General features: G+C 33.1%; 2 protein-coding genes across 2 annotated transcripts in view; one reads left to right on the top strand and one right to left on the bottom strand.

Moving 5' to 3' along the window:
* The window catches only part of LOC126750502 (neo-calmodulin-like), an 80,247-nt gene that overhangs the window by 8,962 nt on the left and 46,709 nt on the right, over nucleotides 1-24,576 (top strand). The gene's annotated exons all lie outside the window — the stretch shown is intronic.
* On the bottom strand, nucleotides 1,798-23,405 carry LOC126750514 (troponin C-like). The gene is made up of 6 exons (XM_050460159.1): nucleotides 23,267-23,405; nucleotides 21,431-21,458; nucleotides 13,993-14,136; nucleotides 3,024-3,143; nucleotides 2,301-2,432; nucleotides 1,798-1,958 (listed from the first exon to the last, which is right to left on the bottom strand). Exons 1-6 carry the CDS (start codon nucleotides 23,267-23,269, stop codon nucleotides 1,930-1,932), a joined length of 456 nt encoding a protein of 151 aa, XP_050316116.1. The 5' UTR covers nucleotides 23,270-23,405; the 3' UTR covers nucleotides 1,798-1,929.

The raw sequence follows: 24,576 nt of genomic DNA on the forward strand, positions 1-24,576 counted from the left end.
CTGTATTCCTGCATGGAAGTAGGCGGGGCACAATTTGAACATTTAATAAATTGACGTAATTTAAATAAACTTGTTTTATTTAAAAGACATAAAAGGAAAAGAGTAGGTATTTCTTATCTCTCCACTTTTACTGGCAGTAAAGATATTTCTTGGTATTTGTATATCCACAAGATATCCATCAGTCACTCAGAAGTCACCATTTAAATTCAGAGTAAAAAGGCCTTCAAAATAAGGAATGACACGACCCCTTTTCTATTTAAGATTTAAGGGTTGCTTTCAACCCCTCGTAAAGGGTTCCAGGTATTAGGGTGGCCTCTTAATTAATAAGTGACCCCTTTGAAATTAGGACTTCCTTATTCTTTTAAAAATATTATCCAAAACAGAGTTCAAAATACCTTTTTCATTTTCGCTGTTTCTACAATTTTGACAAGCTGTCATATCCGGAAAAAAAATTTTAGCCACTTCAAATTTGGCAGTTATATTCAGAATTAAAAGACCTTTAAAATAAGGTATCACACGACCCCTCTTTCTATTTAAGATTTTAGGGGTGATCCCACCCCCTCGAAGAGGGTTACTGGTATGAGGGTGCCTTGGTAAGGAAAAGTTGTCCCCTTCGAAAATAAAATCGACGTGTTCGAGATTTTTGTAAAAAAATTTTTTTTTTCATACCAAAAATACCTCGGTTTCTTTTTCGCTGGGACACCCTGTATGAACAACTGCCTTGGCAGCCCACTGTTTCGACAATTTCAAATTTTCAATTTCAATGTATATTAGCTGCACCGCACCTACTCATAAGTTAAATTCATGAAACATCCACCGTCTTTTTAAATATTGAAGGTTTTAGTACTAAGGTGAAGAAGGAATAGTGTTATATATGTTATTTAGCTCATAAACGTTATAAGAAAAACTTCTATTAAATAGAGAAGTTTTATGTGGTGGTGGAGATATAAGACCCCAAAATCTTAGGTTTAAGCTGTGAACATCGGTTGTTATTTTATTTTATTGGTCAAGTATGGTGGATTATTATTAAAAATAATATTGTGAAAAAATACCAATGAGTGCATTTTACGTCTAGTCTGTATATTCAAGCCTTTGGCATCATGCAGCTTATGTGATACAGAATCGTATTTTCTTATGCCATAAATAAATCTCAAGCAACTTTTTTGTACTTTCTCAATTCTATTCGCATCTACCTTTATCGGAGATGGTCCGTACAAACTATCGCAATAGTTCAACTGAGTTAATACTAAAGAATCTGCTAATTTTATTTTTTGGTTGACCGTTAATAAATGGCGATGCGGATAAAGCATCTTTAAGGAAATATATGCCCTTTGTATATAATGTCCTGGCTTCCTAAAACAAAGTTCTGTATCAATTCTGAGGCCAAGACTGCCCGAGACCGCCCCTCTTAAATGTTCTAATGTTCTTCACACGAATGTTAGCGTCATCTGATAAGTCTCAAAGATACATTCTGATCTCAAATGTTCTACCATTTGATATTTCTGAGCATGTTCGAAATAAATAACAAAATGGCAAACAACAATCACTTCACTCTATACCTCTTTACCGAATAAAAATAAAATTCGAAACAAATATTTTCATCTCAGTCACATGTATATTACTCACACTGATACGCGAATAACCGCCGCAGAACAGCTATCATCAAAATATGTTTCGGTCACCCTCGGCAATCCTCTCATGTTTAGGATCGATTTCGCAATTTCAGCCCCTCTAGGGAGCTTCGCCGATTCTTTTTCGTTTATTTCCATTCCAGATGGATTTTTAATAAAAAGCAAATTATAAAACAAAATAACAATATATTTATTTCAGACACAATAGTGGCGTAAGGCTTAAGGATAAACGACTAGAAGTTTCTATAAAAAATATGATGTTCTATGAATATTTGTTTTGTCGGTAATGACGCTCCCTTTAATCACCAGTCATCATTTCCATAAATTCTGAAACAAAAGGTGGATTTACCGCTGGAAAGTGACCTTTCATTTCGAAAGTGACATTTGACACGTCATTACTGTATTCTGTAATTATGGTCAACTGTCACTTCGTACAGTCTGACTTCGTGTCATAAACAACAAACCTCATTAGTGTCAAACTGAAGAGCATAAAGATAAAAAATTAGAATTTAAATATTTAAAATATTATTATTGTTTTGAATTTGATTTGGACCTCTCGGTTATATCGTCTCTCAAAACAATCATTTCTCGTAGCTATCAAATGTTATTACTATTAACCTTGACATAGTGTGACAGCTTTGACATTTGTGGCATATGACACTTACTTACCATCAAAATCAACGGTACCAGAGGAATCGGAATCGATTTCGGCAATCATTTCATTCAATTGGTCGGGGGTCAACTGGTCGTCCAAGGCGGCTAAAATTTCCCTTAAACTCGACGTCGGAATATATCCATTACCTGAAAAATAAACCCTCCTGTATCAGTTGCTCCTTTTCAGGATAATTTTTCAAACGGGATCCAGGCAAGTCTGTAATTTATCAAGACCGAGGATGACTTTATTTTCGATCTGTCAGAACAACAGAACTTTAGATGATAAACGACTAGCAGGAAAATAACATTATCATCATTGGTTCGTTAATCGTTTTAAAAGATAAGATTCTCTTTTTAAACCTCATTTTCATCTTCTTTATCGTATAACCGAAAAGCCTCCTTCAGGAGAGCCAGAAGGCTGGATATCGCCTACTGAAAATGCCCAAAAAAATTGGTCCAAAATTAAAAGGGGTCCCTCGAAAAGTCTCGAAAAAAATGGCTTTTATTTTTTTAGTCTCGAGAATATTTGTTTAAATAAAAGTTACGCGGAAAACAATAAGGTTAAAACGAAAAGATTCTAGTTATTATAGAATCGGAATTAAATAAATTTGACTCTAAAATGAACGTAAAACCTATATATTTTAACCCTATATTGTGATTGTGGAACAAAATCCTAGAACAAAATGATTACACCATATTTTCTAAATAAGTTTTGAATTTGAAATATTATTTGTTTACCTTCTTTATCGTATAACCTAAAAGCCTCCTTCAGTTCCTTCTGGAGGGCCTCCTCGTCCTCGTTTTCCAGGAAATGTGACGCGACACGGCAGAAAGACTCAAAGTTAACCGTGCCAGTATCTACAAATAAAACAAAATCGATATTACAATTACAGCAAGCGAGTTTTGCCGGAGTATTTATTATCTTCACATCCGGACTAATGAGCTCATTTAGTAAATTCAGAAAAGAACATTTTTCCGGAGCTGGAAAACGGCCAAATCTGGACGCGCAAAGGAAGCTCTAATTGGACGGCGAGGGATCCAATGTTGATCAGGGAGTATCTTAATTGCGCTTATTAAATGAAAAACGGTTTTAATTATCCTCTAATTTTTTTTTTATCCTATTGAGGTAGGGTGTTAAAAAGTTCCGAAAATGATTGAAATAATACGGGATTATCCAGTTTTATGCGATTTTTTCTACCAACCTTATTTTTTGTTATTCATATTTTCACAGTTATCGTCGCTCGTTTCACGGAATATGAGGCTGACATTTAACTAACAGCGACGTTAACAAAATATTTCTGGAAATTTAGCGGGGGTAATCACTTCCAAACTGGGCTAAGCGACGCTGATTTATAGCGCTCAGTTCGTCACGCCTTTTCGTAACGATAAATGGTCCGTTAGGAATCCCTATTTTAGAAGTTATGTTGTGCTCCCAAATTAGTTCATATTTTAATTAAATGATGTACCAGAATTATAATACACCCAGTTTTCTTCAGACATTTTCAAAACTATTTCAAAATTTCTGCCAAATCGTCTCATTAACGATGGTGTTTGGTTGTTATGAAGTGTCAAAATTTGGTCCCTTTTAGAATACTTTGCAAAACAAGAAATCACATTTTTCGCCAAATCACTACGTGGTGGTTTATAGTTGTTACTTTACAATTAGTGCAATAAAGATGACTACACCCAGGGCTCAAAAAAAAAAAAAAAAAAAAAAAAAAAAAAAAAAAAAAAAACACGTCAATTTAGATATACAGGGGGGGGCGTTTAATTTTATATTTGACAATGATCTGTCAATCAACTCCTTACCTTCAGCTAACCTCGTCTTGATATGTGAAATGGAAATCCCTATCGTGTAACACATTATGGTAAGCAGCATTGTCAAAAGTGGCAAAAAAAATTAAATCGGTTGACGTACCAGTGAATAGTGAACAAAAATGTCTGGCAATAATGGATATTTTATACACCTTAAACTTTTGTATTTCAAATGGCTACCCTAAGTGTTGATGCATTATTTTAAAGAGCATACAATATCCAATGTAACCAAACCAAATAAAACAAAATTGGGTGACGTTTAAGTAAATAGTAAGCAAAAATGCTTAGAACATTGAAAGGCTAGAAGTAGCATGCCGTGGAACTATGGGCAGGTTTGTTTGCTGGCAACATCTCTGATGTAATGATGCCAAATGCTTATAGAGAAATGGCAAAAATCACTTTATAATATCATAAAAATTTTCAGTTGTTTCCGAAACAATACTTACTGCTCCCCTTTAATAAAATATCAAGTATTTTTTAAAATAAAATATGATAGATATGATATGAAGATACTCTATGTCGAAGTCAATATACAACGTTAAATAAATGTAAATAAAGTATATTAGAGAAAACGGTAATGGCATTGTAACGCCCCTCGATCGCATTGTTGATACCACTGATACAAGCACTCTCTACCAGTGACGTCGTCAACAAATATTTACATGGTAAATATTTATTAAACTAAATTATATAAAACTACAAGGATGTTCAAATTGTGAAGGAGTTGCAGGTTTTTTACAGGTTATAATAAGATTGTTATTATGGGTATTTAGCCTGTACAATGGTTTTGAGACATTTAATACTGACCTACATATATAATACCTAATACCAATTATATCATATTAATTTAAACTAAAAAACAAAACTTACCTAAGAATAAAGACTATGTACAATAGATTAGATTAGATTAAATAGTTTATTAGTAGTAATATACAAACAAGTACTTTTACAAGTCAAATAAAATATGTAATGAAACTTATAAATTAGGGATTCAATGTTAAAAAAAAGTTGCTACATAGTGTACATATACATATAAAAAACTAGCTATTAAATAGAAATATCAAAAGTTTAAAATTTAAATTGGCTATCATTAGAGGTAAAATTCAATTAAAATAGGCTTTCAAAATACATTAAAAGAATTAAGACAAATTAAAATTTGATTCAAAGTACTCCCCAAATGAAAATTTTAGGGAAAGTCAAAATTAACTTTATACATAGATATCAATATCTAAATAAATTTCAAAATTATTTAAAGACAATAACAAATTAGTAATTTCATCTATCTACCTAATGTCTGTATTAAAAAAAATAACTACATAGCTATTATCCCTTTTCTCTGCCAAAACAACAAAAAAAACATAAAATCCTGTTAATAAAACCATGAACTAAACTCTAGTTTTATATGATGAATATTTTCAAAAAATATTTAGATTTAAAAATATAAAGATTTTTGTATTTCACGCACACCTTCACATTTAAGTTTTTATTAGGTTTATTTCTATAAGATCCCCTATTCTACGTTTATGATGATGGTAACCCCATGATGTGATGTTATGAAAGTATCAGTACTTACTTTTGAAAAGATCGGCTTAAATCGCCTTTTTTCCATGATGCGGCACAAACGACACAAGTTTTTACCATCCTAGCAATTTAAAAAAAAACTAAAAAGTGGCCTTTTTCCGTTTTAAAACCAAAAATGAAAGAAAATACACAAATTCCGAATATAAACAAAGAGCCATTTGACAAATGACGTCTTTCAATGTTCTAAGCAAAAATGTGTGGTTATAAAAGACATTTTATGAACTTAAACTTTGATAGGTCAAATGGGTGCCTCATAGTGTCACACATTCAAATCAAATCAAATCAAATCATTTATTTCCATCGACATCATAACAATGTATAGGAAATGTCAATAAAAAACTACAATGCTAATAAAAATAGTATAAAATTACAAAGATATGAAAGGAAACAAATTTAACTTAATTTAGTCAATAAATCTACAGTTAAAGAACTCTGTCAACGAATAAAAAGGACAGTCAGCTAACATGGTCCTAAGAGCCCTCTTAAAAGTTGGAAAAGTCTTAGCTCTCTTTATTCTACATGGGAGATGATTAAAAATTTTGAGAGATGTAATTTCCGGACCATCCTGTACCTGCGACAACCGGGTAAAAGGGATGTATAATTTATCTGCATTTCGAGTTTCATAAAAATTAAGATCTCCAGATCTCATGTAGTTTGAAAGATTTTTATGTACTTGACATGCGCACTCCAAGATATAGATGTTAATAGTTAGGATTTTTTCTTTTTTAAAAGTACCTCGGCAAGTTTCTCTGAAGGAAAGTCTAAACATCGTACGTGCAATGCGCTTTTGATTTATTAGCACTCTCCCAATACTGGAAGAATTACCCCAAGCTAATTTGGCATAGGATAGAGTGGAATGCACTGAGGCATAATAAAAGCTTTTAAGTGTATATGCATCCAAATAGTCTCGAAGTTGCAAGATGGCATAATTGCTGCGGGATAATCTATTGCACACAGATTCCACCTGAGGATCCCACGATAGATGTCTATCAATTACAATTCCCAAGAACTTGGTGGAGTGTTGTTGGATGAGGCTACTTGATGACTGCTCTCTAAGGAGTAAACTCCGGTCCTGAATAGTTCAAATCGGAGTGAAAACAATGAAATTGGTTTTCAAACTATTCAAACAAAGACCATTTTACTGGCACCACTCCGCAATATCAGCTATACACTTGGTGGCTTTTGAGTGGATAGACTGATAGTCAGTACCCGAGACAACTGCTGATGTATCGTCGGCAAAAAGTGTTATGTAGCTGTCATTAACCAGGAGAGGCAAATCATTAATAAAAAGTAAAAATAAAATGGGCCCAAGAACACTACCCTGTGGAACCCCAGTGATGACAGTTGCCCAATCAGATATGGTCACCTGACCACTAACTCTCAATCTAACAGCCTGGGTTCTACCTGTCAAATATGATTCAAGCCATTTATAAGCCGGACCTCTTATACCATCATGAAAGATCTTATTTAATAGTAAAGCATGATTAATGGTATCAAATGCTTTAGTAAGATCAAAAAAGATACCAACAGATTTTAATTTCAATTCAAAATTTGAAATTTGTATAAAGAGATATTATAGCATCTAATATAGAGTCCAGACCTGAATCCAAACTGATGATATGACAATATAGCAAAAGAATCTAAAAATGCAATAAGTCTTTTTTTAAAAGATTTTTCAAAGATCTTTGAGAATACAGAGAGGAGAGCAATAGGCCTATAGTTACTCACTTCTGCTGTGTCCCCCTTTTTATGAAGAGGTAGGACAACAGCTGATTTTAGCTCTTTAGGAAAATAGCCAAACTAAAATGATAAATTTAGAAGATAGGTAAGTGGAGAGATAATATGTTCAGCACATGCTAGCAATAAGTAACAAGGTACCTCGTCTACACCGGATGACTTTTTCCTGGAGGAAGATTTTATAATCTCAAGTATTTCTCCTTGCACATTCATTCCCATGGGTGCCTGAAAATTATATGTGATCTTTCGCACTGACTCTACAAAAAAATTATTAAATGTATTAGCAATATTGATGTTGCCAGTAACTTTCTTTCCATTATCAGTAAGCAAATTAGGAACACACTTTGTTCCGCGATTTGAAAAGTTCGTGATTGAGTTAATAATTTCCCATGAGGCTCGAGTTATATTGTTAGAAGTAATCAACTTTGTTGAATTATAGGCTTTTTTAGCATTTACGATATTTTCTCTGTGTAGGTACCTTCAATCTCCTTCAATAGGATGTCAGTAACTCATGGTCATGAACGGTCTTTGTTTGAGTATGAAGTAGCCTCAACTGCTTGCTCTCATTAATTATCAATGGTGTTATCCACTTTAAATCCATGTTTAAAATGACAAACAATTTTCCATCCTACGTCGCCAAAAAAATTGATGCAAATTGAAGCGATTCACCAGTAAAAATGTATGGTAATAAACATTTCATTGGGTCCAAATATTTTTGTGTGGATGAAATTGGTGTTAGAATACTAAACGAAAATAATTAGTATTTCCAACAAGATGGAGCTCCTTCGTACTATGCTTTGACAGTCTGAGAGTGGCTTAATGAACAGTTTCCAGGGATGTGGATTTGCAGGCGTGGTACAATGGAATGGCCTGCACGGCAGCCAGACATAATACCACTAGATTTTTTACTTTAGGGATATTTAAAAAGCAAAGTTTATAAAACCCCACCTGAAAATATTAATCATTTAAAGGATTTAATTATATGTAGAGATATTAGCGGACAAACACTTGACAACGTTCAATGTTACACCCTACTGCTTATAGGTCTATAAACTTACATTTTTTGTACACCGTTGGGTTGGATTGGTATACCTCCTGTATATCTAGATTGAAGTTTTTTTTTTGAAGAAGGTATTTACGTTTTGAAATAAAAGCACTGTATATGTTAAATGAGTGTTGGAGTAGTACGTAATTTGATGTATTTTTTAAAATATATTTTCAGTAGTAAATTTTTTTTTCAAATTAGTTGGACAAAGAAATAAACAAAAAAAACTCTATGGCCAACGATAATTCAACAAGAAAAATCTACGCACAATAGTAATCCAACCAAATTAAGAAATTCTTGCAATAAAAATTCAAATTTCCCTCAAAATCTCTATACAGGGTGTCTCACGACGAATAGACGCGATCAATATTTCGGAAAGTAATAATTCAAAAATTTAGAAAATTTGGCAACATGGCACAGTCGATGGGGGCCACACAACTAAAATATTTTGACAGAAATATTTTAGTTGTGTGGCCAATTTATTGTTGTTTAGTTGAAAATATGTGACGTTTCCGGTTATACCGGAAGTAGGTGTCAACTTCGTTATTTTAAATGGAACACCCTGTATGTTTTTACATTTTTGGCTTCCACGTGAAATTCTAGATATATTTTATGTATAATGTCCTATACCTAAGTGTAACCGTTTTTGTCATATTTTTAATTTCATGTGACAAGCTATGTTTATAAGCCCTAACATAATTATTAATTACCGATTACTCCCTTTCAGTAGCCTTTATTTATTGGTTAGTTTTGGTTTTATTTGAGAGGAAGGACCAGTTTAAAAGACTATTTTAATATTTAACTAAAAAAACGATACAGGGAAGTCAAAAACTAGCATTAAAAATTAAAATGAAAAAAAATAATTAAAAGTCATTTTTTTTTAAATAGAAACCCCCTATTTTTATCATGCTTCACGTTGCTGGTTTTGTATTAAAAAAAAACTTTGTGTATCAAATTAGTTGTGATCGCCCGAGATCCCGCTAAGGTAAGAAGTATTTCATTTTGTGTAAAGTATCATGTACGAAATACCGTTGACAGAACCACAGTCTAACATTGAAATCCATATCACAGTTTAACAATGAAATCCATATACTTTGACAGAACCTTCCCTTTTTTCCGCTTCTCCCCGTAAACGAATATTTTCTGGATTCCCACAGTGGTTCAAAACGCCTGGAAATCTGGCCATAAATCGAATTGATTTACTTGAAACTTTGTATCTCAAGGTTTTTGGGTTCCTTAAATTCGATTTTGACATGAGAATCAATAAATTCAACATGGCGGATCCAAAATGGCGGACATTTCTTCGAGAAAAAATCAGATTCACACCAAATTACGCTAAAGCGGGGTTTTTGTGCCCGTTGAATTCTAATTTGATATCAGAATTATTACATTCAAAATGGCGGGTCAAAAATAGCGGACATTTTTTTCCAAGAAATGAGCAGATTAACACCAAATTACCGTTAACCCAAATAAAGCTAATGTCCTTTAAAAAGCCATTTTCAAGGTAACTGTAATTTATCGATTTAGCTTAGCTTTTACAACTCATCTGTAGATGGCAGCACTGAAGTCGTTATTAAGAAGGACAAGCGTGTCAGAATTTTGAGGTTAGCTGTCTGTTTTTTGTTTTGCAAGCATAGTTTAGCTGTTATTGTTGTTTAAAATAATTTTAAATGCAAACATGGCGAATTGGAAGTAAGTACATCTAGTGTTAATAAATTTTGTGTAATATAGTATTTAAAATCTTAATATTTATAATCTTTTGTTATGATTTTTTAATTCGAAGTGAAAAATTATCATTTTTGGAAAAAAATATTTTGAATTTTGGGTTGTTCTTTTTAAAGGACTTTAGCCTAATGTAATGCCCAATTTTTATGTTATTGTTTATATTTACAAATTTATTTATTTGTATCTTTTTAGTGATAGGCGACCATTAAAATTGCACGAGCTGATAACAGAATTGGAAGATATGGATGATATCCTATCTCAGGGGGCTACTATAACAATGTTTCCACCGGAAAATGCTAACGGCGAAGTTACTGATGAGGATTCCGGAGACGAAGACAACATAGTCATCGATAATCTTCCTGGTAGCCAACTCAGAGTTTCTGCAGAGATTAGTTTTGATGGAGCACCACCGGCTGAAAGTCTAAATGAAGATGAAAATGAAGATTCTTTCGATGAAGCAGACAATTTGCCACTTTCTCACTTTGTGCCGCTAAAGAAATTACAAAAATTTAATTGGATTGCTGACCGTGATATTCCAGAATCAACATTTGCCTGGAATGCGCCCCATAAAGTTGAAAATCATCAAAGTCCTATTGAGATTTTAAAATTGTTTTTTGACGATTCTCTTATATCCAAAGTATGCCAATTTTCAAACATATATGCCGCACAAAATAATCGGCCGGCAGATATATCGGAGTCTGAAATATGGTGTTTTTTGGGCATGCTGATTTTGAGCGGATATTCTGAACTTCCTAGAAAGCACATGTATTGGGAAAACTCAAGTGACACAAAAAATGAACTTGTGAGGAATGCCATATCACGTGATAGATTTAGGTACGTAATGCAAAATATCCACCTTTGCGATAACAATGATTTGAATGCCAATGACAAGTTTGCAAAAATTAGACCCTTCATAAAAACCCTAAATGAGAAATTTATGCAGTTTGCGCCTACTGAAGAAGTCCACAGCTTAGATGAATCGATGGTTCCATACTACCGACGACATGGAACAAAGCAATTCATTAGAGGGAAACCTATACGCTGGGGGTACAAATTTAGGACAGCTACTACTCGACTTGGATATATTGAATGGTTTGACCCTTACCAGGGATCCTCGTGTATGATTCCAGAAAAATATAAATTATTAGGTCTTGGATCTAGCGTCGTATTGCAGTTTTCTGATGAACTTCAAAAGATTTATCCCAACTTGGCATTCCATATCTACTTTGACAACTTTTTTACATCTCTTTCGCTTCTCCATCAACTTAGCCAAAGGCAATTATATGGCACTGGGACGATAAGAGAAAACCGTATTCCTGAGAGTAAGCTGGGACCATCAAAAGACCACAAGACGAAAAATAGAGGCTCTTACGTATATATGTATGATCCTGATAACCATATAGTTGTGTGCAGATGGAATGACAATAGCCTAGTTACTTTGGCATCTAACAGTACCACTGTGAATCCAATTTTACAAGCCAAAAGATATTCTCAAAAGGAAAAGAAACGGATAATGGTAGATCAACCTTATATTGTAAAAAAATATAATGAAAATATGGGCGGGGTCGATAGAGCGGACCAAAACATCAGCCTTTACCGAGTATCCATAAGAGGCAAAAAGTGGTATTTTCCAATTTTTTGTCACTTCTTGGACATGGTAGTTCAGAATTCTTGGCAATTGAACAGAAATAGTGGGGATAAAATGGACCAATTAGCATTTAGAAGAGCAATAGCCCAAAGCATATTGGAGACACACAAGAAACCATCAGCTTATCAAACTGGAAAGACAAGTAAATATTTGCATCAATCATCGCGTTATGACCGCATGGACCATCTTATTTTATATAGTGAAACACAAATCAGATGCAAATATTGCACAAAAAAAGTTAATTTTACATGTAGCAAATGCAAAATTGGGCTCCATCCAAAAGAATGTTTTTATCTTTACCACACTCAGCATTAACTTATATTATCGTTTTTGTTTTGATTTAGCACTAAACATGGCAATAAAAAAATTTTCTTGGTACGATATTGATTATAATTTTTTTTTTCAATCGTATAGCAATAAAGCTAAAGTCCTTTTAAAAGGACAGTGACTTACCATAAATCTACCACTTACTAATTTTTTCAATTATTTTTTTTGTCAGCCTTATTTGGGTTAAGACGGGTTGTTATGTTCGCTCAATTCGAATTTGACATACAAGAGTCGTTATTGGAATGGTTCTGTTAATTATGAAATAAGAATATCTAATTCTAATAATAAAAGTATATACAATTATGTTTGAAATAATGTTGATGTATAATAGTAAAATACCGGTTACAATACAATACAAACTGGTTTTTTGCAAAAAACCGCCATTTTGAATTTAAAAAAAATGAATATCATTTTCTAATTCAGCGACCCCGAAAACGTAAAGAAAAGTTGATTTTAATTCGAAACGCTATTTTTTTTTATACAATTTGGTCGCTATTTTGTGTCCGTTTTTTTGAATTTAGCGACCCCAAAAACCTTAGGATATGTACATTTGACTTGATTGTCACACGTTTAGGGATTTTGTTCAGAAATATTGGATTTCAGACCACTCTGGCGGCTTTTAATATTAGGCCAAATTCAAACTGACAATATTTCGGAAACTATCAATTTTTGGACTAGATAACCTCATATAGAGTTAACCTTATTTTTAATTATCTTTATGAAAAAAATGTAAAAATAAGGGGTTTCCATTTAAAAAAATTGACTTTTAATGATTTTTTAATTTTAATTTTTAATGCTAGTTTTTGATCCCCCTGTATCTTTTTTTTTTGGACAAATATTAAAATAGTCTTTTAAAGTGGTCCTTTCTTTCAAATAAAACCAAAACTAACCAATAAATAAAGGCTACTAAAAGGGAGTAATCGGTAATTATGTTAGGGCTTATAAACATAGTTTTTCATATGAAATTAAAAATATGTCAAAAACGGTTACCCTTAGGTATAGGACATTATAAACAAAATATAGCTAGAATTTCACGTGGAAGCCAAAAACGTAAAAATTTACAGGGTGTTCCATTTAAAATAACGAAGTTGACACCTGCTTCCGGTATAACCGGAAACGTCACAACTGTCAAAATATTTTAGTTGTGTGGCCCCCATCGATTGTACCATGATGCCAAATTTTCAACATTTTTGAATGATTAGTTTCCGAAATATTGATCGCGTCTATTCGTCGTGAGACACCCTGTATAGTGGTTGAGGATTAAATAATTCTCAAAGACCACCTTGCAAGCAGTTTGAAACTTATTACAATGAGTGCAACAAACATAGATATTATATTAAACTGACAATGGAGTAGTACGTGGTACCACCTTCACATTACTGTAATGATGATAATGACTTCATTTATTTAAATTGAACCAATAATGTGTGGCGTTGTCGGACTGACATTCTTAGAGCGGATTTTAGGGAAATCGACACGATCTTTAATGGTTAAACGTCCTTTAAATCGTCGTATATAGCCCGAGTTACTTTTTAATTTCCTAATGAATAAAACCGTTCAGAATTCCTTTTACAAAAGAAGGAAAACCGCATAAAACCCTCGCAGTGCAAATTCCCAGTTCTAACAATGGCGTGTCTAATGCATTTCCACTTATTCGGAATTCTACCGCACCAGTTTTTTCCTTTTATTCTGGATTTGTATAAGGGAAAACCCGTTCAACTGGAAGCTATTTATGGATAAGTAACACCGGTGGAAAAAGAAAAAGAATGATTTACTGATTAAGTACATTAGACAATAATATTCGGATTTGTTCCAATATACGTACGTACCTTCTGGATCTTCGTCGGCTAACATTTGTTCCAGTTCTTTATCATCGTAGGAATGTCCCAGGGTGGTTAAGATGGTTCTGACTTTTTCTCGATTGATGGTGCCACTTTTGCCAGAATCAAACATGGAAAATGCCCTCTTAAGTACTAAAAATAGATAAAAAAAATCAAATAATAAAATCGCCATAAATAACTTCATCAATCTAAATTAATATCCCGGTTATTTTTAACGAGGCAATATTCATAATTGGCTCTCGATTCAGCTAAGAATGGCCCCACTTTATTAAATTTAGAATGCAAACAATCTGGAATTAAACTCTGGATAAACTTAATTAAAAACGAATTTACTCGTAGAGGAGATAAATAAAATATTTCGGTTTTTTTTTTCTCGCAGTTAAAAATAGCGAAGGCCATGTGGTTATAATTATGGATTAGTGACCGGGCAATTTTTTTCTGGATATTTATAAATAACTGCATTCAGATCTTTCATATCTTGATATTCTTTAAAATTATATAGTCATGACAAAAAAATTTCGTAAGATTGAAAGCTACAGAGTTATCATGCAATATCAGGGCCGTCGCTTCAGATCAAAAAAATTTGTCTAAGATGTTGTGTTAGAGTAAAAATATTTTTTTCAAATTTTCGTTCTTGTTTATTTTTGAAAATACTAAAGTTACATAACAGTTCATATACAAGTTTCTTAAAGGATATTTTGTTCCGTTAAACTTTACCTATGGTAAAAATTCTCATGATAAAAGTCCAACAGCACCTCCGATATCATGCAAAATGTCCAGGCTATCACTCTTCCTAATTTTCATTCGTACGTATCTTGTTAATGGCTAAAATTACATTAAAGGTGTATAAGAGCCTTTAAGAGGAAATTTTCTTGAATGAACAACTGAGATATGCAATTTGTCTAGAACGTCGGTTAAGAGTATAGAATGTTTATTTAAATTTTGTTCTTGCGTATCTTGGAAATTTTTTAGGTTATAGAAATTATATTAATAAAATTATACTTTATTTTGTTAAACTCTACCTATGAAAAATCGCATAAGACCAACAGCAACCCTGATATCATGCAAAATGTGAAGGCCGTCGTTCAGGTCACAAAGCACTTATTCTAAATATAACCCTGCATATCTTGGTAATTGTTAACACTACATCAAAGTTGTGTAAGAGTTTTATAGAGAATAATTAATTTTTTTTTAAATCATAGAAAAGAAATATTTTGTTCAAGTTGTTAATCTTGCATAGCTCACTAGAAAACTACTCAAGTTATATAAACATTTCATCAGAGCTTCTTAAAGAATCACTTATTTTGTTAAACTTAACGTATACAAAAATCTCAAAAGATCAACAACAACCCAAATATTATGCTAAATGTTCAGCCCTCGGTCCAGGTCACAAGCCGTTTCTTCTAAATTTAATCCTTCATATTCTGTTAATTTTCTTTAATTTTGTTTATAACACAAATTCTCATAAGACCAAAACTAACCCAGCTATCATGCACTATGTCCAGGTCGATGTTCCAGGTCAAAAACGACTTATTCTAAAGTTAATTATTTATTTATTTTTATTTATTTATTTTTCCAACAGGCCAGAGCCCAATTACCGAAAAATCAAAATTAGCAGTGGTAAATATCACATATAAAGTACTAAAAACTAACAAAAAAAAATAAAACTAAACTCTGCATTAAATTATTTAACAGAGCCAGAATTGAAATTAAATTATAAAATGTAATACAGAGTAAAATAAAATTCTGAGCAATATTTTTAAAAAAAGGTACATACATACAAGACAGAAGGAGATAAAATCAACCCAAGCAACTTCCCAACTCACTGTGTAACAATCCTCGTGATCACCTGTGAAACTAGGTGCCTCAGAGAGCATTGAAAGTTATCACAAATTTGATGAACTTTATGCACATGATAAAAATAGGATCTTGATATTTAATGTTAGTTTTGGCGCGATCAAGGGCAAAAGTGACATTTGTTCTGGAGGAAGGGCGCGGCACCTGTAAAGAAATGTGACCAAGAAGAGTTGGAAAGTCTATGTGACCATTGAGCAATTTCTACAAGAATACTACAAAGTGAGTCTCTCTCCTCAAAAAAAGGGCTTCTAAGTTGAACCGGGATAGCAGATGATTGTGATTGTAACTGGATAGGCATCATCCTCTCTAAAAATAAAATATTTTAAAAAGCGCCTTTGATTGTATTCAAGGGAGTTAATATGGCATTCATAAGATGGATACCAAACCAGAGACCCATTATCAAGCTTGGATCGGACTAAAGAGAAATAGAGCATTATCAAAGAAAATGAATTGCTAAAAAGCCTGCAGTTCCGAATAATAAAACCCCAATAGTCTTAAGGAAGCAGCCACTATATGAGGGACGAATGTAACGAATGAGGGATGAATGTGACGAAGCATGGACTTAACCTTGGGAAAAATTAATTTATAAAGAGCCAACTCGAATAACTTTGAGAAATTGTACAGAATGGATATAGGGCGGTAATTCTCAATTGTTCCAGCATCGCCCTTTTTAAAGATAGGACAAACTTTGGCTTGCTTCCAGATATTGGGAAAAATACCTGTGTTAAGGATTAGATTAAAAATGTGGAGCAGAGGGTGTGTAAGTGCAACAGAGCAGTCCTTAGCTAAAAAACTAGGAATTAGATATGGGCCAGAGGTCATTTTGCTTTTGAGACACTTGCTCGCCATTATAATGTCGGTAGCCGCGATCGCGACGACGTCTATGCAAGTTAAGGGAGGTTCAGAGACGACAGGATGATCGCTGGGAAGTGAGTTCATGTATACACTCCTGAAATAATATCCAAAAGCGGATACAATGCTGTCAGGCGTATTGTATGATTGGTTAGAAAGCTAGGGATTTGAGACTGATTACGTTTGTTTCGAATAAAAGACCAAAATTCACTCGGATCGGAGGTAATTTAGTTCTCAATACTATGGATGTACATTTTGTAGGCTTCTGCAGTTAGAGCTTTAATTGTCTTGCGCAGAGATCTAAATATCTCTAGATGATGATTAGACTTGGAAATCTTAAAATCACGAAATGCTCTTTCCTTTTTATATATATTGCGAATTATGTCCCCCGAAAACCAGGGAGGGAAACGTCTTTTACGTTTTACCTTGAAGGGTACCGCTCTAGCGAAAGTGTTGTTCAGTATATCATAAAAAACATCACATGCAGAGTTGACGTCCTGCTGCACCATGACAGGCGACCAATCAGTATGTAGCAGCAGCTGATACAAAAGCGGAAAGTTTTTAAAATGAAATTCCTTTATTTCAGCTTTATTAAGGGGTAAGTTATTGAGAGAGATAAGGCCTGCATGGAATTCAAATGACAGAGAAGGATGGTAGGTATCCTCCGGGACAAGAGATGCACCGCTGTCAAGTACAGAGGTATTAAAGCTTGCAAAGATTAAATCCAAACAGCGAAGATTATTATTTACCACGTTATTGTATTGCTTACAGTTTAGGAAATCAAAAAAATTACTTAGAAGTTGACGTTTACCAATAGTAATGGAGATACCGAGTGTTCAATATAAGTGGGGACATTAAAGTCTCCCAGGATAATCACATGATCAGAATAGATTACATTAACTATGAAAAAGGCTTCGAGAAAGCATTCTAATTACACGGAGTCGATGGATGGAGGAACGTACAATACAAAAATATACAGTATGAAATGATTAAATTTGACTCTACATCCTACCAGGTCGATTTCCGGTATTTCTTGGCTGATCGCAGAGAGGTCGAGGGCTTCCGAGGAGAGGTGGTATAGAATCCCCAGTAGAACACCACCACCCCTTGAAGCAGCAACAAGGTCAGTTCTTCTGTCAGAATGGTACATTACGTATGAGTTGGGAAGGATTTCACCATTAAGTTGTCATTTTGGAGCCAAGTTTCTGTGATGGAGATAATATCATAGCCAGACGTAGACGCAGCACTAAAGAAGGTATTGGTCTTGGAGCGCAGGCCGCGGGTGTTCTGGTAATAGCAAGAAACTAGATTTTTTAAGGAGTGGGAGGAGGGGAAGGTGGTTGCCCTTGGTTTTTTGCCGCTATTAAGGGAATACCATTGCTATACTTAATGAAGAGGTTATCCTCACCACGGTCCCTGCGCAGCCTTAGTTCTTCCTTGACTTTATTATGGTGTTCCAACTGAGCTGGTGTAAGGTCAGACTCAATGTATATCTTTCTTCCTGAGAACTTACTCCTGTTCTGCAGTAAGAATCCGACATCCCCATGGTTCACCAGTGTGATCTTAACTGATCTGCAGCCATTACAGTTGGGTTTTCCAAATCTAGACGCCTTGGATATAGGAATATTACGGCCACACACATCGTTAAGCAGAGTAGAGATGTCTGCTGTGAAAGTCGGATCTTCAGACGACTCAGACTTTAGGTTAAAAAGCATTAAATTGCAGTTACGTTTTTGCCTCTCCATAATTTCCTGCAACACAACATAACTAGCCTCGGCATTTGATTGAGTAAGTGGTGGTTGTTGAGACTTGCCATTGGAAGCCAATGGCATCTTAGATGAGGTAACCTCTACCTGTAATGCATCCAACTTTGTCCTGACTCTTTCAAGTTCATCCAGTACAACAGGCAGTTTAGATATTTCAGTCTTCAGCACTCCAACATCCCTTTCAAGTACTCCTACACGATCGATCAGTCCTAGCAGCTGCTTGAAGCTGCCTAAGCACTCTTTACAGTAGAAGGGCATAGATCTCTTGCTTAACACCACTGCCCTGATTTCAGCAGCACTTAAATCACTGCAGCTTTGACAGACCATGCTTCTACAATGGTCGCAAGGGTAACCAAAAACCTCCCCATTTCTTTTAGGTTCTCTGCAAGTAACTGCAGTCTTATATTTAGCGCAAGACATTGCGATATCGGTACCCTCGCCTAGCTCTACTCACTCCACTAAGGCAAGTGGAAAACGATAAGATAAGACCATAACAAAGCAGTAAGCTTTCCGAAAAATTAAACAGTTTCCTCAACTTTTTCAGTAAGATATAGTGATCTATTTGGTCAAAAGCTTTGCTGAAGTCAGTATATATTACATTAACTTGGCTTTTTTCATCAAGGGCTGAGGAGAGAAATCGGGACAAGGTACAAAGGTTGGTAATACGTGATCTTCTGGAAAAGAAACCATGTTGATCTATTGATAGTTTCGATTGAACTTGAGGAAATATGGAAGTGTAAATAATAATCTCAAAAATTTTGGAAAAGTTGCATAGAATGGATATGCGACGATAATTTTTAATATTCTGTAGGTCATCTTTCTTGTTTATGGGAAGTACTTTGGCAGTTTTCCAAATAGAGGGAAACTGGCTGGTTTTGAGGATTAGGTTAAAAAGATGACATAAGAGGTTACATAGAATAAATGCACCATCTTTAGCTATGAAACTGGGAATTCCATCTGGGCCAGCGGTCATTTTGTTTTTATTTTTTCGTCAATTCAGCAGAAATTGACGGGGAAACTTCAACATTATCCGAGAAACAAGAGCAAGAATAGGTTTCATCTGCTCGGTTAGAATTTTATATGCAATCTGAAAAAAATTTGCAAATGCTGAAACAATATTAGCAGTACCCTCAAAACTCCTTCCAAAAGAATCTTAAACTGTTGCTGGCACCAAAGACTGTCTTAATAAATGATCAAAAAGAGGGAGGGTCCTCATAGATTGCTTCCTCTGTTCTAATGATCTAGATTTTCAACGCCTCCCGAGCTTGATACTTTATTGTTTGTAGTAAAGAGTTAAACTTGCGGCGATAGTTTCTCCTTCTTAAAAATATTGTTAATTATGTATTCGTAAAACCACACTGGAAACCGCCTACGTCACTGATGCTTCAAAGTAGTTGATGCAGCAAATATATTGTTAAGGCTTTTATAAAATTCACTATAGCATGCATCAACATTATTACTATATAAAACCGCGGACCAGTCAGCATCCAGTATTAGTTAAACATAAGTGGAAAGTTGGCCTTCCTAAAGTTAAATTGAGCATTATGAATATCTTGGTAATGGTTGATTGAAACTACAAAAATGCTACTAATGTTTTTATGAGTAATTTTTTTTAATTCCTTTTAAATACATAAGGAAAATTAATTTTCTTGAATTTTCTTTTTTACTAAAATTTTCAGAAGATTACGAACAACTGAAATATTATGTAAATTGTCTAGAACATCATACAGTACATAATTATATTTTTTTAATTTTCTTTCTTGTATATTTTGGAAACTACTCCAGATAAATAAAAGTCGTGTAAGAGTTTCCTAAAAGTTTCTTTTTCTTTTTTAAAGGATATTTTAGACAGTTAAGCTTAACTTCTGACAAAAAAATCTCATAAGATCAATAGTAACCCAGGTATGAATCTTTTTTTTTTTCATTTTTATTGCTGCGTACATTGATAGTGGTTGAAACATCATCAAAGCTGTATGGGATTTTTTTAAAGGCAATTTAATATGCTTTAATTTTGTTTATAACAAATATTCTCATAAGATTACGCACTACTGAGATATCAGGCTTCACAGGAGACATTTTTTAAATCTTCGTTCTTGTATATTTTGGAAACTACCCAACATAAATAAAAGTCGTAAAAGAGTTTCTTAAAAGTTCCTTATTCTTCTCTAAAGAAGACTTTATACAGTTAAACTTAACTTCTGACAAAAGAACTTCAAAAGATCAACAGCAACCTAGGTATGACGCTTTTTTTTCATTTTCATTGCTGCCAACCTTGATAGCGGTTGAAACGCCATCAAAGCTGTATGGGATTTTTTTAAAGGCAATTTAATATGCTTTAATTTTGTTTATGACAAATATTCTCATAAGATTACGCACAACCGAGATATCATGCAATTTGTCCAAAACGTTGTTTTAGAGTAGAAATATTTTTTCCAATTTTCTTGTACATTTTCGAAACTATTCAAGTTGTATTATATATGATTCCTAAACTGATATTTTATTCTCTTAAACTTCATTTATGATAAAACATCTTATATGATTATTAATACATCGCAAGCAGATTAATACAAATTAGCAGCAACGAAGTTACCATACAAAATGTCCAGGCCCTCATGTTCAATCTCAAACTACATCAAACTTGTACAAGAACCTTTTAGAGGAAATTTAATTTCCTTTAATTTTGTGTATCTCAAAAATTCTTATAGAATTACGATATACCAAGATATCATGAAAATTGTCCATGGTATCATTTCGTTTGTGCATATCTTGGAAACTACTCAAGTTACATAAAAATTCTATGAGAGTTTCTTAAAAGATCATTTATTCTATTAAACTCTATCTATGAAAAAATCTCATAGAACCAACAGCAATCCCAATATCATGCAAAATGTTCGCAATGTCGTTCCAGCTCACAATTTTTAATTTTTAAATTAATTTCATTGAATACTTACGTTGCATTTGTTGATCATCAGATGCTTCCTAAAAAAAAAATAATTATAAATTTATTAAATTGTGTATTATGGCGTCATTGAAATAAAGAATCAGGAAGAGTGAAGGGGTTGACAAAGCTAAATTAATTTTTTTTAATTACACTTTTAGGAATACGATTGTGTATATTATGTCGCTTTTTCAGTTTTTCCGCTGTGAAAACTCCAATTTAAAAAAAAAACTAAAAAAGTTAATTTAAAAAAAAACCAAAAAAATATTTGGGTTAAAAATAAAAATGACCGAAAAACTATCAGACATAATCGAAATAAGCTAGAAACATTATCCCCGTTTGCAAAGCAGATGATAATAAATTAGAATGTTCGGAGCGGGCCAACCAAGTGCCAACTTAAAATTAAATGATGATTATTAAAAACGATTTATCAAAACGTTTTTAATCGTTTGTCAAAAAACGTGCGTTGGCACGCTGGCTTATTTATCGCTTCTCGCCAATTTTCGATAAACCTTATTAAATTGGCCATATTTACCGCAGTAAATGTTTGGAAAAAAACAGACACGTTTCACTTCAAAGTGTAGATAATTAACACTTAGGGGAATTTCAACTTTTTAGTTTTCGGGTGTCTTTTAAGTACGTCTCTGTCGGCACCTTTCGAAAACACGTAATTAATTTTCGTTAAATAAACTTTTACTGCACACGAGTTTTAATTAAATGAGAAAACTAGTTAGCAATTAGTTCAGGTCGCAATCTTACAATTAAAGCAGAAATTGGCAAATATGATAGGTGACATGTGACAAATTTAACATTTGACGTTTAAAATTAAATTTTCAGTTTATCATTGACATTTGAAACTCTAATTAAGAAAATTATACAGAATTCACTTTTCAAGGGCGTAATCAGAAAATTGCTTAATAATGAAGGAAACGATGTCACGTTGCCAAGCTAGGCCAGTTTTTTGTAAAGTAGTAGTGGCAACGTTGCAATCAAATAAAAAATTGACAGATCCAAAAGGTCTGATTAGAACATGTGCCTAGATGATTAGGTCCGATGGGATCGAATATACCGCCACCTTCAATTCTCTTTTTTTTCTTTTATTGTATAAAATTAAAATAATTTTATATAAAATGTAAATATGTAAAAAATTTTAATTTTGTAACTATATAAAAAGCAATTGAAGAACATGATATTTAAAAAAAAATCGAAAATGCCGGTACTAGTTAATTTTTTATTGAAAAAAATTGGCAAATATGACATTTAATGTTCGGAATTAAGCAGTTTGACGTTGACGGCTAAGATACTATGAAAAAACATAATAAAAAAATTTGTTGCAAAGGCCTAAACATAAAATTGATTCAGAATGGAAAAAAATTATGTGACGCTGCCAAACTGTGCAAAGTTTTTTTTTCCAAGATTTTAGATTAAAACTATTGTAGAGTGGTCGTTCATAAATACACGCGCAAGTTAATAAAAAATTGACAGATCCAAAAAAGCCGGATTAGAACATGTGCCTAAATGATGAGGTTTTGGGTTCAAATCCCGTCACCGTCAATTTTTATTTTTTTTTGTCATTTACTTTATTAATTTATATTGTCTTTAAATTAAATATATAAAGAAATTATTTTTTAACTACATAAAAATCAATTGAAAAATATGATATTTAAAATCCAAGCTGCCGGCATGTATATCCTATTATTGGTAATAATTTTTTATTAAAAAAAAATAAATAAAAATACGTCTCCATAAAACATCCACAAAGCCGCACACTGTTCACTTAAAACCAAAACAAAAAAAAATTATAAAAGAAACACAAAATTTAAAAAATCACCAAACGAAGATCACTAACCATGATTATCCCTTAAGAAATTGCCGTGTCTCGAGTCCGGTAAGTCAATTGGTGGTGCGGAAAGTACTTTTCGAACTGACGCACGATCAAGACCAGCTCCCGTTTCCCCCATTCAAAAATATCGTCAAAAATTATAAAATTACCTTCGCGATTTCCATACTCCCGCTATTTAATTTTAGACAAGAACGAATCGCAATCGGTTATAGGAATCGGCGGTATTCCGAAAATTTCTACGTGTATGCCGACGCGATGAGACATCGGGATGGCTCTCTGGATAAACCTGGAAAACACGTTCGCTTGACACGCATCTTTGTGTTGGAAAATATAATTTTCCATCTTTTAGTTTCTGGTGTTTAAAGTCAAAGTCAATGGTTTTATTTTGTTTGGGAGATTTTAATATAAATTTACTTAATCTGCAAAACCCATTGGTAAACCTAAAGTTATAAAACATCGATCTTTTAAAAATTTTAATTTAAACAATTTTTTGATTGATATGAGTGATTTACCGTGGGATGACATATTATATTATATAAAATTAAATCCTAATAAATCCCAGCTTATGATATTTGGTAACAAAAATCAAAGAGAGTTTTTAAAATCTAATATAAATATTAAATTCGATAATACAAGATTGGAATTTGTAAACAACGGTAAAAACTTGGGGGTTATTTTGGATGAACAATTAAGATTTAAGGAACACCTTAAAAAAAATTTTCAAAGAACTTTTATGTCCCTGAAAACATTGTATAATAACCGCCATATGTTAAATGTAAAGTTAAGAAAACAATTATGTGAATCCCTTGTACTGTCTCATTTTAATTATGCTGACGTAGTTTATGGGTTTTGTCTAGATTTGGAAAGTCGGGTAAGAATTCAAAGGGTCCAAAATGCTTGCGTTCGATTTGTTTATGGTCTCCGAAAATTTGACCATGTATCTTATTTATATAGAAATATTAGATGGCTTAAAATGGATATGCGCAGGATATTACATTTTGCAGTGTTTTTATTGAAAATAATTAATGACACATCTTCCCCTGTCTCCCTTAAAGAAAGACTAATTTTTCGGGACACTGTTCATGGTTTAAATATAAGGTTTTCTAAAAGAATTACGGTTCCACTTCATCATAGTGCCATGTTTCAGAGGTCATATTCTTATAATGCAGCAAATATTTTTAATAAAGTACCAACAAACCTAATTAATTTATCAATTCAATCTTTTAAAATAAAATTCAAGGAACATCTATTTAATTTGCAAACCAATGGAGATTTTTTTTAGTGGCTTTTGTTATTTGTGCAATTTTTCTGGCAAA

Source organism: Anthonomus grandis, chromosome 1 (assembly GCF_022605725.1).
Source record: "Anthonomus grandis grandis chromosome 1, icAntGran1.3, whole genome shotgun sequence".
Classification (NCBI taxonomy): Eukaryota; Metazoa; Arthropoda; class Insecta; order Coleoptera; family Curculionidae; genus Anthonomus; species Anthonomus grandis.